This window comes from Schistocerca americana, chromosome 2 (assembly GCF_021461395.2).
Source record: "Schistocerca americana isolate TAMUIC-IGC-003095 chromosome 2, iqSchAmer2.1, whole genome shotgun sequence".
In the NCBI taxonomy this organism is placed as follows: Eukaryota; Metazoa; Arthropoda; class Insecta; order Orthoptera; family Acrididae; genus Schistocerca; species Schistocerca americana.
In genome coordinates this window covers 961,986,245-962,001,185 of record NC_060120.1, presented here as the reverse complement: position 1 = coordinate 962,001,185, position 14,941 = coordinate 961,986,245, and the positions used below count along the sequence as shown (strand labels likewise).

The window sequence follows — 14,941 nt, the reverse complement described above, 5'->3', positions numbered from 1 at the left end:
AGAACTCCGCAGGTGGGAACTGGCGCTACAAGATGTCCTCAATTCTCACCACCCACCTGGCATTAATTTACATTAAATTCTTCAGTATAAGCATTTCTTCACAGTAACTGTTCCTTTCTTCACTCCTTTTTAGTTTTCTACATCTTTCATTTTCTGACCTGTCTACTTTTCACCCCCATCCCCTGTCTATTTTTTGCGCCCCCCCTCCCCCCAGCACAATGAACTTAGCCTTTCACTCTTATTAACTAGCACATCATCTTTTGGCAGAAATCTCTTTCTTGCATATTACCCTACCTTCCACCTTAAGATTTCAGGTTTTTAGATCTCGTGTGGTGCAGTCCCCAACAATCAGTCTTTCCTTCTCATTGCGTCCGGTAAGTCTCCCCTGTCCTGGGGTTCTGCATGACTTTTCCGAACTCCACCCCTTTTCCTAAATCTCATCAGTCCTTTTCCTTCACCCATCTTCCTTCCCCTTCAACCCTTTTGCTGCTTTGCTAGAAGAAGGAGCTACTGGCTCCAAAAGCATGAAAACTTTAATACCTTTTATGTGTGTGTTCTCCTGCCGTCGATTGGTGAGTGGATTATTTATCCATACACTTATGAAATACATACAGATGAAAAAGAAATCAGTAGCACTTAACATAGGTAATTGCTGGTTTGACTCTCGTTTCAGTCTTTTCTTTTTTTTCCTTTTTTTCTTCTTCTATTAAAATACTTCCATTATTTAAATATAAAATTCATCACATATTTTCTGATGATTAACATACATCTAATTATCATTTTTATGAAAACTGCATGTGAACTGAGTGGACACATGATACAAATGTAGCATTTATATGGTGTGCTTGATGACATGAAAATTATTGTACCCTTTGTTTTTATGACATTTATCACTCTGGCTCATGTGAGACTGCATCTGTGGCATAATTCAATGGGCACAGTCCAAATAAACAGTACTTGATTTTTAATTTTTGCTCAAAATTTAATTTGTATTTTTCTTAAAATTAAATAATTGTTATTAACTATTTCTTTTACAAAAGACTGCAAATTAAGAATTTATATTTACAACTAAGACGAATTTTGAGTGTGGAATGTAACTACAAATAAGAAGACATGCATTTATAAAAAATTATAATTAGGTGTGTGTTAATGAGTACATACTTGATGAACTTTTTATTGAGACAATGTAGTATTCAAACTGAATGGAGAAAAACGAAAGAAATAATGACAGTAATTGGACTTGACTGAGTGATTACCAGTCTCGAGCACTACAGATTTTTTTTTCCATTCTTATGTATTCTATGCCTCATGGAAAAGCTCATAGAACATGCACCTTAGTTTAAACATTCTGTCTCAGCTGGAAATTGAACCAGGGCTGCCAACATCTCAAGCAACCATTCTACTGTACAGCCAGGTGGCCCACCATAAAAATTTCCTAATTTTAGTAAATCAAAGCTACTCGTAAAACTTAAAAGGCAATTTTCTCACGAAGTTTTGATAGCTGAATCAAAATGCTTCATAATACCGATATTTGAGCTATGAACTTCACATACCATAAATATTAAAAAAATAACTGATTACTGTGTAGTCACCTGGTAAGTGATTATTATAATGTTTCATCGAAGTTTTGAGCTGCTGCAATTTTCTCTTCATGGTAAGAGTATACATGTTGAGAAACACAAAACAGGCAACAACTACTTTGCTTGTGAAACAACTACTTTGTTTGTGAAACAACTACTTTGCTTGCCTCAGATCACTTCAGTATATTTCATTTTCATACTCAGTGTAGTCAGCTATCTCAGTAGCTCTCACCTCACAGTCTTCAAGACTATCCCTTTTCACTTCTATCAAGCCTGTTAGGGATGTTAATGTTCATGAGATTAGATTCACACCCAATCTAGGATTCCGGAGTTTTTCTAGTTTTGTTTACATCTCCCAAGATATCAGGCCAAAATTCTGTGTACAATCAATTTCTGCCATTGACTTAAAACAATAAAACATTATTTTCCCTCGCTCTTCTTTGTACTCTAAAGTTTCTAAAAGTGCATTATTTATTTCTTTATAGCCTCACAAGAGAGCTTTTGTAGAGCCAGCAAGGCTAGGAAAATGAATTACTGTTATTCTTTGTGGCACAGAAATTGGTTTGTCAGTTGGTGCTTTTTTCAAGCAATAACTGTTAGTTAACAAATCACCACATTTTTGCATTCAAGTCAATAACACACACTCCTGATTGAACAAGGCAGTTGGGAAAATCATGTAAACTCACAAAGAAAATAGATTTAAAATGTAGACTGTTTTGAAACTCCACATGAGTGTGCAATAGAGACAAAGTATTGTTTGGTGTAACTTTGAATTTATTCCTTTTCCTTATTTAAGTGAAGACGAAGACGTTTAACATTTCACATCTAATTTTATCATGCATTCAGTTTAATTAACAAAAAATGGGCAAATCACTATCACCTGGAACAAATTTGACTGAATCAATCATTTCATTAACATAAATATCATATGTTTCCTGTAACACACATGAAATTAATATTTCAGGATAAAACAGAGGAAAGACTCTGCGAGAAGTAGTTAAAATCAACTTACGTTTTTGTAATGTTCTTGTGGATACAAAATGTACACCAGTATTCCCCCTCCCACACCCCTCACAAAATTTTAATTCATTAATTCCTTGCTTAAAGTAAATAAAGATTTTTAATAAAAAAAAAGGATAACAGATCTGAGGTGGCAGTTTGGACTTCCAACCCAAATGTTCTGAACCCAGTTTTTATCCCAGCCCCTGCTTAAATTTTTGTATAAAATTTATCAGAAATGGTGGCCAAACACACTTGATATAAGGGGTCACTCCCATCCTGGCAACAGCGTTGCCAAGAAAGGTGAAAGAGTGGGGAAAGATTCAGAGTACCCTGTTGCCCTTATGGTGGGAAACTTCCTCTAAAGGTGGAATAATCAGCAACAATCAATAGTATGAGGATGCAGAAGGTAATGGAAACCACTGCATTAAAGTCACATAATATGTGACTGAAGAAGTGTCATAATAATCTTTATCAGCTAAAAATTTGGATTAGTCTCCTATTCAGATCTTTTGCAGGTGAATGTGAAAGGAAACTTGACTGCTGCAATAAAAATAGCAGGACAGCACCATGAGTAGCAGATACACAAGCTTTCAGGAGCCAAGGTAACAAGAGTCAAAACTATGTGAGCATTGCAAGAAAACAACCACAGTGTGTTGTCAAGGCTAACTCAGGAAGCTGTGCAGTTACAGTGGCGTTCAACTCTCTGACAGGAGGCAGCCTCGTCGCCCCAAGCAGGTGCAACAAACATTGGCATATTTACTTCCGTGCTGTCATATGATTGCAAATAGCCCGCAACAGGTGCTTTCACCGGTACGATACATAAGATGTTGCACTGTTAGTGCCCAGTACTTGGTCTGCTCATCAGTCTAGGAATGCCCCCAAACAGAGACTACCTCAAGCCATCAGTTATCCATGTCTAGGCTACGATGCAAGTTGGCCATGGCCTGTCACTGTGTTGTGTTGTTGGACAGCCACCCATAACTGTGTTTCCTTCTGGACACAGACTTTTTATCAGTTAGAGTCAGTGGATTTGTCAGCTATCATGAGACCCAGAAAATATTAGATACAGGCTCCCAGGTAGATGCTATTTTTCTTGACTTCCGGAAGGCGTTCGATACAGTTCCGCACTGTCGCCTGATAAACAAAGTAAGAGCCTACGGAATATCAGACCAGCTGTGTGGCTGGATTGAAGAGTTTTTAGCAAACAGAACACAGCATGTTGTTATCAATGGAGAGACGTCTACAGACGTTAAAGTAACCTCTGGCGTCCCACAGGGGAGTGTTATGGGACCATTGCTTTTCACAATATATATAAATGACTTAGTAGATAGTGTCGGAAGTTCCATGCGGCTTTTCGCGGATGATGCTGTAGTATACAGAGAAGTTGCTGCATTAGAAAATTGTAGCGAAATACAGGAAGATCTGCAGCGGATAGGCACTTGGTGCAGGGAGTGGCAACTGACCCTTAACATAGACAAATGTAATGTATTGCGAATACATAGAAAGAAGGATCCTTTATTGTATGATTATATGATAGCGGAACAAACACTGGTAGCAGTTACTTCTGTAAAATATCTGGGAGTATGCGTACGGAACGATTTGAAGTGGAATGATCATATAAAACTAATTGTTGGTAAGGCGGGTACCAGGTTGAGATTCATTGGGAGAGTGCTTAGAAAGTGTAGTCCATCAACAAGGGAGGTGGCTTACAAGACACTCGTTCGACCTATACTTGAGTATTGCTCATCAGTGTGGGATCCGTACCAGGTCGGGTTGACGGAGGAGATAGAGAAGATCCAAAGAAGAGCGGCGCGTTTCGTCACTGGGTTATTTGGTAACCGTGATAGCGTTACGGAGATGTTTAATAAACTCAAGTGGCAGACTCTGCAAGAGAGGCGCTCTGCATCGCGGTGTAGCTTGCTCGCCAGGTTTCGAGAGGGTGCGTTTCTGGATGAGGTATCGAATATATTGCTTCCCCCTACTTATACCTCCCGAGGAGATCACGAATGTAAAATTAGAGAGATTAGAGCGCGCACGGAGGCTTTCAGACAGTCGTTCTTCCCGCGAACCATACGCGACTGGAACAGGAAAGGGAGGTAATGACAGTGGCACGTAAAGTGCCCTCCGCCACACACCGTTGGGTGGCTTGCGGAGTATCAATGTAGATGTAGATGTAGATGTAGATGTATCACAAACAGTTACTTTCCTTGATTAAACCTTTTAAGTGCTCACACAGAGCTGAATTGGTTGTGACTTTTCTTGTTTATAACTGAAGTGCTTCATATCTGATAAATATTATTTTATGTGGTTACTAAACAAATGTTTTGTTCTTCTTGTCTATTAAAGAGGTAGTTCTTGTGTACCACGCTCCGTGTGGGCCACTTCAGTGACCATGAGAAAAAGACTGAAATGCCTGCAAATCAGTAACATTCTATGAGTCAGAGCACGGAACCTCAGAAGTGGCAGGTAAGGTAGAAAGTCTGAAAAACAAAATGCAAAGGCTCAATGTAGGTTTAGTAGGACTCATTGAAGTGAAAAAGAAAGAAGTTAATGATTTCTGATCAGATGACTATAGAGAAATATCAGCAGCAGTAGAAAATGTTATAATGGGAGCAGGATAAATTATTAATAGGAAAGTATAGCAAAGAGTGTGTTACTGGGCACAGTTCAGTGATAGGATTATTCTCATCAGAATCAATAGCACATCAATGCAGCCATGAATAGTTCAGGTACATATGTTGTTACTGTAAGCAGAAGATGAAGAAGCAGAGAGGGCATATGAGGATAGTGGATGGGTAACTCAGTATAAAAAGTGAGATGAAGATCCAATAATCATGAAGGATTGGAATGCTGTAGTAGCGGAAGGAACAGAAGACAACTATGCAAGAATATGGACTCTGTAGTACCTGTATCAATGAGAGACAAGAAAGAGTCTGAGTTTTGAAACAAATTTCAGCTAATAAAGCTAACACACTGTTCAAGAATCATAAGATGAGGTGGTATTCTTGGAACAGGACTGGTGACACAAAATAAAGCAGCAGGATTACATCTTGGTGAGTTAGAGATTCCACAATCAGATATTGCACTGTAAGGCATATCCTACAGTAGACATAGACTCAGATCACAATTTAATAATGTTGAAATGTAGCCAGAAGATCAAGAGAATCATTAAGAACGTTCAGTGTGATAAGAAGTGGACACAAATAATGATGAATAATGAGGCGCATTTGAAGTTTTCTGAATACCACAAAACACAGTTATGTTGACAAGGAAAGACATCCTTAAAAAGTGCAGTCAGAAGATATACGCGCAAAGAAGTAACTGTGAAGAAACCTTGGGTAACAGAAGAAATACTTAGACTGATTGACAACAGAAGGAAATACTAAAGTATTTGGAAAATGAAAGGACTACAGCAATATAAATCACCCAGGAATGAAATAAAGAGGAATTACTGGGAAGCTAAAGCAAATAGTGGCAGAAAAACTTGAAGAAATGAAAAGAGATTCAGCATATAGGAAAGTCAGAATAACTATTTTTGAAATTAAAAGCTAAAGTACCACTATTATGAGTGCAAAAGTAATTCTTCTGTTAAATGCAGAGCAGTGGCCAAATAGGTGGAAAGAGTACACTTGAGTGCCTCTGTGAAGGAGGGGGGGGGGGGGGGGGGAGAGAGAGAGAGAGAGAGAGAGAGAGAGAGAGAGAGAGAGAGAGAGAGAGGGAGGGGGAGGGGGAGGGACTATCTGCTGACATGATAGAAGAAGCAATAGATATCAATTTGGGAGAAATAAGGGATCCAGTATCAGAGTCACACAGAGCTCTTATGACTTGGGGGGAAAAACCATGACAGAAGAAACAGATAATAAGCCTTTGGAACTTCTAAAATCATTGGGAGAATTGGCAACCAAATGACTGTTCAAATTAGTGTGTAATATCCATGAGACTGGACTCGATCCATCGGACTTTGGGGATAGTATTATTCACTCAATTTCTAAAGTTGCAAGGGCAGATTAATGCAAGACTACCACACAGTCAGCTGAGCATCTCATGTATCCAAGTTTCTGACTATTGTAATATACATAAGAATCGAAAGGACAATTTAGAATTTGGTAGATGACTATCAGTTTGGCTTTCGGAAAGATTACAGTAACAGAGAGGCACTACATGTTCTGCTTGACTGTGGAACCAAACTTTAAAAAAAACTGAGACACCTTCATTGGATTTACTGACTTGCAGAAAGTGAATAGGTATAAGTTATAGGGAAAGGCAAGTGATATACAATATGTGTAAGAACCTAGAGGGAAGAATAAGAATAGAACACTAAGAGACAAGTGCAACAATTGATAAGAGTGGAAGGCATGGATGCACTCTTTCTTTCCTGCTCTTCAACCTACACATAAAAAAAGACAATAATGGAAATAAGAGAGTTTTGGGAGAGGGACTAAAATACAGGGTCAAAGAATATCAATGATAAGATTTATAGATAATATTGTTAACCTCATTTAAAGCGCGAAAGAATTATTGGACATCCCACCTCAGTTATAAAATTCACAAACATTTCAAAACCATCCAGACACTTTCACATGGGATAACACTAGACTTAGACAGATGGGGGTAGACTAATTCTGTCCCAGAGGGAGGGAGGGAGGGAGGGAGGGAGGGAGGGAGGGAGGGAGGGAGGGTGGGAGGGAGGGTGGGAGGGAGGGGGGAGGGGGGGAGGGTGGGAGGGAGGGTGGGAGGGTGGGAGGGAGGGTGGGAGGGAGGGAGGGAGGTGGTTGTTGTTGTTGTCAGCCAGAAGCACATCCAGCCACACATTGCCCCTAACATTGCCAAATCCAGATTGACATGCCGACCCTGCAAAGCTGTAGGATTACGCAGATAAGGTCAGAAAAAACGAAAATGACCCAACAGAGAGTCTACATACCAAGTTATGCCACCTGAGGACAGTTTTAACAAGAACAGTCACACAAAATATTTAATGTAATTTATTTTACACAGTGAAGCTGACCAAAAATAAAAGGAACTAAGAGAAGAGAAGACTCTGAAAGAAGCCTGTGATTCCTGGACAGGGTGGGGGTTAGCTAATTAATAATATAGACCCAAAAATCAACAATTATCAGGCAAGTCCTCTGAACACGCACGTCATTGTCCTCCAGCTTAGACTCTTGCTTCCTCTACATGATTTCAGGTTACTTGTCTACTCATGGACCAAGTGTTCAACACATTCCTTACGATTATGGTATGGCTTATCACATTTATTGCACACATGGTCTAGCATATATTATCCTATCAACAAATAGTTCTTAATTGTTTACTATAAGAAGGCAAATGATACTGTAAACTGACAAGGCTTGTATAATACGCTAAAAAAATTAGCTTTTGTGTAATACTTATGAACCAATAATCAAGGATACTAAAATGAACATAAAGCTACATAATAAAATAACAAATACATCTGATTTTAAACAGGGTGATAACCATGTCACAATAGTCTTTCACCTAACGATAAACAGTGTAGTACAGAAACTAGAATTATGAAGATGAAATCCACTCACATGTCTGCATATGCAGATGACATTGCAAGTGTGTCAGTAATTACTCTTGTTAACCAGCTTCTTATAAACTTTCAAGGAAATAGTATCTTGCTACCTCACAACAGCCACGTAAGATGAAAACTAGTTCATGAGATGTATAAATACTGTTGATAAATGTCCACACATCTAGTAACAATGACAACAGAAAAAAATCCAAAATAAGTCGAATAATCTAAGAAAACACTTGAAAATGAAACTCAAAAATACCAAAGTACCACACAAAACTACTCATAGGGCATTTCAGTCAAAGGAACAAGGAAAAGGCAGGAAAGTTTCCTCCACACAAACACACCAATAAGAATGGAGAAGGGCTCATCAGCTTCTGAAGACAATTCGAGTTAAAACTAATGCCAACCTTTGTCAGAAAATTATCAAGGGGGAAGAAGAAATGGTCTTCTCATAATATACATTTTGGCTCATATCAACTGGATCAAATGGAATAGCCAAACAAAGCCATGGAGAAATCGTGAATGTATGGATCAGAAGAAAACTAGGTGTTGTCTTAGACCACATTTTAAGAGAAATCAAAGCTAAATTTCAACCTAAACGACCCAAACCCAAAATTAAAAAAGTTCTGAGAACTGACACAACACTTTTGTCAGACAACAGGAGCGAATTTGTTAAAAAGCTTTCTACAAATAATATAAGAACTGGGATGAGATCAGAGAAGAAATTATAGAAATAGTGAGAGAAACAGAACAGCCACCCGTAGGAAGAAAACACACAGTGGAACAAGAAATGTGATGAAGCAACTGAACGTGGATTAACAGCTTGGAAAAAATGGAACTCCCACAAACAGGAAAGAGACTGGAGCACATTCACTGAGATCATTTCTTTCTTGTAATAATTTTCAGTGTCATAAAATGGACACCAAAAATTACTAGACGAAAGAAATGGAAATATGACAAAAATGACTGAGAAATTAGATACAACTTCAGACAGAACAGCATTAAGGACTTCTACAAAGTCTTCAAAAAAGACATAACACAGTACAAACCAATGAGTCTTCACTTCAAAGGTTCCAGAAGCAAACTGATTACCAACAACAAAGCTAACTGTGAGCTACTAGCAAAACACTTCAAGAATCTTCTAAACTGTGAGGAACCAACACAACAATTAATTTTCAGACAGTCCCAAAAGAAACACCTATATTCAGAACCATTGTGACTGCATTAAGTTGAACAGTATACTGGACAGCAGAAAAAAAAAGAGCAGAGTCCCAGGGGAAGACAGGATATTAGCTGAGATGTGGTAACTAGGAGGGAAACAGGCAGCTGAAACCATTTATGAGGTTGTTACAGATAATGGACGATGAGTATGAGCTATAATCCATCCACTACATAAGAAGGGAAATGGGACACACACACACAATTACTGAGCTATATCTTTACTTCCAGTAACTTACAAAATTATATCATCCAAAGCACTACTGAATAAGACAAAGAAGAATGCACAACTGGTAAGTTCCAAGTGGGGTTCAAGGAAAGTAGGTCATGTCAAGAGCATTTCAAAACAATCCTCAGGATCCGGACAATACAGAATCTTAACACGATTACCTTTAACAGCTTCAAAAAAGCCTATGATTCCATAGGCAGGCAGACAGTGTTCCTAACATTAGAAGAAGCAGATATTGACAGAACCACAAGACAACTGTCCAAAATTAGAAAACTGTAATTGCTGTAAATGTTTTATTAATAATGACATTTTTCATGTGATTAGCACATCTTCAGATTATCTGTGATAAGTAACAACGATCCAGTTTATTCGTAATCCTATCTAGCATCAATGAATAGGGTAGCTAAGCTAAAGCAGAGGAGTACGTGATTCACTTGCCTTGAGCAGTGCAGACTGCATTAGTCATATTTAAAAGCCATAAATGGCTTTTAAATATTCACAAAAACATTTGCAACAGAGATTGGTTTCAAATTTTTTAACATTGAACTACTGTTGCTGCATCGGACCAAAATGGAGGGGAGTGATGTGTATATCAGAGAATAATTAGTCTAACAGATACTCACAGACATAATTTCAAAATTTAAATTCCTAGAAGGAGTTTTTCAGTCCTTCAGAATTAACAAAGAATTTCTGCAGGGGAATGGACTCTCAACAATTTTCTTCAGTTTGGTATCATACAAGTCATGAGAGAGTGGGATACACAAGTACATGAGAAAAATATTGAAGGAATCCACCTGTGACACAGAATAGGAAGATTTAGCTGAAATTTCTTGCTTTTGATGATGGTATTGATATAATTTGTGAGAACAAAACAGAAGCAAAGACAATGAAAGAAACACTTCACAAAATTGCACCTAAAATGAATTACAAAAATCAAAGAAAACACTAAGACAAATTTGTTAACCACAAAAGAGCCAAGATAACAACTGGACAAAGAGGAGAGATGAAGATTTATAAAGAAATAAAGAAACAATCACAGACACAAAAGGAAGAAGAGATTAAAGTTTTCCACTCATACTCAGAATAAATGGCAAAAGGATAACCAAGAAAATTTGTCAGTTACATTTTGAAATTAAAAAGGTCCTCAGGATGGTTGGAAGAGACAAGAAGGAATTTGAGAAGACTTAACATCACAGCAGACACCATGCATTGGAGGAGGAAGGGGGGTGGGGGGGTGGGGGGGTGGGGGGGTGGAGGGGTGGGGGGGTGGGGGGGGGAAGATAGCTCCTCCGGATCATCAACCACCTTGTTTTTCTTCCTTGGCAGATGCTGCTGGGAAGTGGGGAGGGGGAGGGTTGTAGTGGCACCACCTGCTGTCACTATGGAAACCAAGTAGCAGGCACAATATTACTGTTGACTGCTACGGTGCCTGTACCCATGAGTGCGCTTATCATCGTGAGTGCCCTCTGATGAGATTACACCAGAATCAGGCATATAAGCCAGCCCATGGCCAGTTTCATTCACTTCTAATGCTATCTGTAGAGTACATGGCATGTTTACTATCAGTTTGGCTACTGCGTCACATTTTGGAATTTACTTTGTAATAGTTGGAACACTAATATGGCAATGAATGGGATTTGCTTTGAAATATGGACTTAAGATAGCTTGCATTGTCTCCAAGGAGCAGTCTATATATATGTCAACTTGTGATGAAATCAGCGTGAGTTCCCGCAAGTTTCGTGTGTAATGTGATTTCTACAAAAGTATCAACAAAAGAATTCTGCTACTGAACATCAACAGTGTGGAGAATGGTTACCTGGAGTGATTAACTGCTGTACACATTAATACACACATATTCCAAGAGTACAGTGCATCAAAAATCACACAGCAAAATGAGTCTACTTAACAACGATGTCTTGAGGAACATGCAAATAAAAGCAGCCATAGCTGTCCTGGTGCAATGTTAAGGTACAAAAACTACCATATGATACATAAATGGAAATTTAAAATCTTTATAACTTTCGTTTGTATCTCTTTTCAACAAATTTCTTCTTGAGTACCACCCTCTTCTTTCCCATTTTTCCTATTCACACTACAAATATCTACTTTATATACCTACAATTAATGGAGAGCTCAAAAAATTGGGTGCCTCATCCCTACATCTACAGCAACATACCTTGTTACGTAACTCTCCGACTCCAGCTAAAACAGCACAAGCTGACACAAACCATCTGCTACTTAGTTGTCCTTTAAGCACATCTTCTGGCAGCACATTTTCACTGAACAGGCAAGGCTGATCACATAATTCCTAAAACAATAATAATAAAATAACTAGTTTAGAGAAAAAGCAAAATTTCAGATAATAAAATATTCAAATGGTTTTTTGAGCACTGAATCTACATCTAACTTCAGTTTATTTCCAACAATGGAAACCAGGTTAGATTATCAACAATATAAGGAAAAGGTAGAGAGTTACTCGTTGTAAAGATGATACATTGAATACATACAGACATACTTTAATCATTGTTCCATAGATCATGAATACAACATTTCATATTGATGTGGAATGTGTTACTTTAACATAAGTTTTCTTTACACAAAATAATTAATCATTTAATTATTTGTTTAAATTTTTTTTACAGTTACTACTTCATATCTAAGAATTCATCATGCAGACAGGCACCACAAAAATACACTTACACACTAGCTATCGGCCAAATCCTTCTTCAGTAAAGAAAACACACACAGATTCATTCACTCAAGCAAGCACATCTCATGCACAGATGTCCATTATCTTCAGCAGCTCGGACCAGAATGCATTCCAGGCTGAACTGCCAGAGATGGTGGTCATGTGTGTGGGATGTGTGCTTTCTTGTGTGAATGAATGTGTGTGATTGTCTCCCTTTCTGAAGAAGGCTTTGGCTGAAAGCTAATTTGTTAGTGGTTTTTTGTTGTGCATGTTTGCGAGTGAACTTGTCATCTTTACAGTGAGACCAATATTAGTTTATTTCCACCACATATAGAGTTTCTAAAATGTGCTTTGTTACGAGAAAAAAAAGCCACACTACTAATTTTTGAAATTAGACTCATTATTCTCTGATGTACACATCACTCCCCTCCATTTTGGTCTGATGCAGCAACAGTGGTTCAATGTTCCAAAATTTGAAACCAATCTCTGTTGCAAATGGTTTTGTGAATATTTAAAATCACCCAATAAAATTATTTCACCAGTAAATTGCCCACTGTATGCCTTGGTCTCGTAGCATATTGATATTCCAGTAGCCCTAATATAATCAGTCCATCACTTTGATATCCTGATGAAAGCACATATCTTGTTCCTCATTGACTTCGCCCAAATTCTCAGAGGAAAAAAAAAACAAACCAAGATGACTGTTCAAAAAGGCAATTGTGAGGCTCATAACAGATGAGTAGACTACATTCTTTAACTTTTCCAACATGTAAGCTACAACACATACATAATGTGGACCCTTTATTTTATTTATTTGCATAAAAACTTAGTAACAACTTTCTTGAATGACCAGTAAACCACTGAGTCTTTAAAGAACTGAATTCATAAATATAAAACATCTTCAAATGTCTTATTACTTTACAAATGAGTTCAAATGTTAAATATCTGACATTAAGCATGTAAGTGAGAAAATGTTTAGGAATGGTTTGAAATTGTAAAGGAATGCATAAACTACAATTTCATATTGTATTGTACATGTAATGATATCGGTGTTGCTGTGCAAATTCTTAGGTGAATTGCTGTTATTCTTGTTATGTAGCCATGAGTAATATGTTGATATACATCACTGAATAAATCTTTGTTTATGCAGCATATTAGTTACATATTTTCTTCCTGATATGGTGCCAGAGTGTGGTTCTGCTAAACATTGATTTGATGAAGTACTGGGCGTGTAATTTAGTAAAGTTATCTAAGAAAGAACAAATTCAAGAAACTGGATTGTGATATTATTCCTCAGTATTGTGGGCAGTTTATGAGGTCATTTAATGCATTTACAAGTTTAAAAGAATACAAAGATGGTAAAATGTACCTTAACTGACATGTGTGGACAAGAAGAAATATCACGAGTGCAGAAAAACAACAGGCTGAGAAATTAACTGGCAAAGAGAACTGGGAAACATGGCATAGTCTCATGAAGGTTACTTTGGAATATTATTCAGTTTATGATATGGTAAATGGTATTTTTTTCAAGCAAGAAGTAAATGTTGACAGTTATGCTGAAAAATTAGCTACTTGCATGAAAGTGAATTCCAAGGCAAAGAAACAGTTCATTTTGTCACTAGATACAAAATCGTTACTTCACTGGCATGTTATGTTCATTATTTTCCCATATGCTATCATATTAAAAGTAGAGGATAAAAACTCATAAATCGTATGTCATGTTACATGTAGTATTAAACATTACAGTACAAAGTCTGAACTACAAAATATTATGTAGGGCATTTTAATGAGGTGTGCAGTCAGTCTATAAAATAAAACAATAGTGATGATGTAACAAATATACCATATGGTACATCAGAACTAGTAACAGATTACATAGGGCGAACATTAATAAAACCGACAAAGTGCATGGTCAGGTTCCCGACTGAAAATGGAGGCAAAAGAGGTCTTATGAGTATGTGTTCGGAAATGCATTGTTGCCACAGAAGACTTTGCTGAAGAATTAAAGTTCCTCTGATCACCTGCCATGTGTTCCTTGTGTGTTGCAGGCTGTCTGATTGATGTGCATACTGCAAGCAGCAGAATGGTCTGGTATGCATGTTGGGAACAAGCTGAGATAAGTGTTGCATATGGCCAAGCAGATGGAAATGGTCAAGAAGCAGCACAACTACATCAAAATAAGTACCCTCAGAACCACCAACCACATCACACATTTCAAGTACTTTTTGGACATTTGGGGGATCATGGGTCCTTTCAGACAAATGAACATGCATGGAGGTGGCGGACTGCGCATACACCAGATTTGGAAGATCGGGGTATAGAACAAGTTCCAGGCGAGTGGCCCACCAACATGCATACACACATAATTGTACTTTAGCTTACACCATGTTGGTGGGTCACTTGCCTGGAGCTTGCACTAGGGTTCATTTCAACATCCTGTAGAACCCTGTCCCCCAAATCTGATGTACTCCCGCAGTCTGCAGTCTCCCTGCACGTTTGTCTGTCTGAAAGGACCCATTACTCCCAAACTCCCAAAAAGGGCTTGAAATGTTGTGTGATTTGGTTGGTGTCTGTGAAGTTTTTGGTACAGCTGTGCTGTCTCTTAACCATTTCCATCTACTTGGCCACACACAAACAGCATCTCAACTCATTCCCAAAACGAATACTGAACCATTCTGCTGCTT

General features: G+C 38.0%; 1 protein-coding gene across 2 annotated transcripts in view; it reads right to left on the bottom strand.

Moving 5' to 3' along the window:
- Positions 1–14,941, bottom strand: part of LOC124596201 (calpain-5-like) — a 288,416-nt gene that overhangs the window by 177,926 nt on the left and 95,549 nt on the right. For both annotated transcript variants that reach the window (XM_047135248.1, XM_047135246.1), the window contains exon 3: positions 11,745–11,876. In XM_047135248.1, the coding sequence (XP_046991204.1) occupies positions 11,745–11,876 (132 nt within the window). The remainder of the gene's footprint in view (positions 1–11,744; positions 11,877–14,941) is intronic.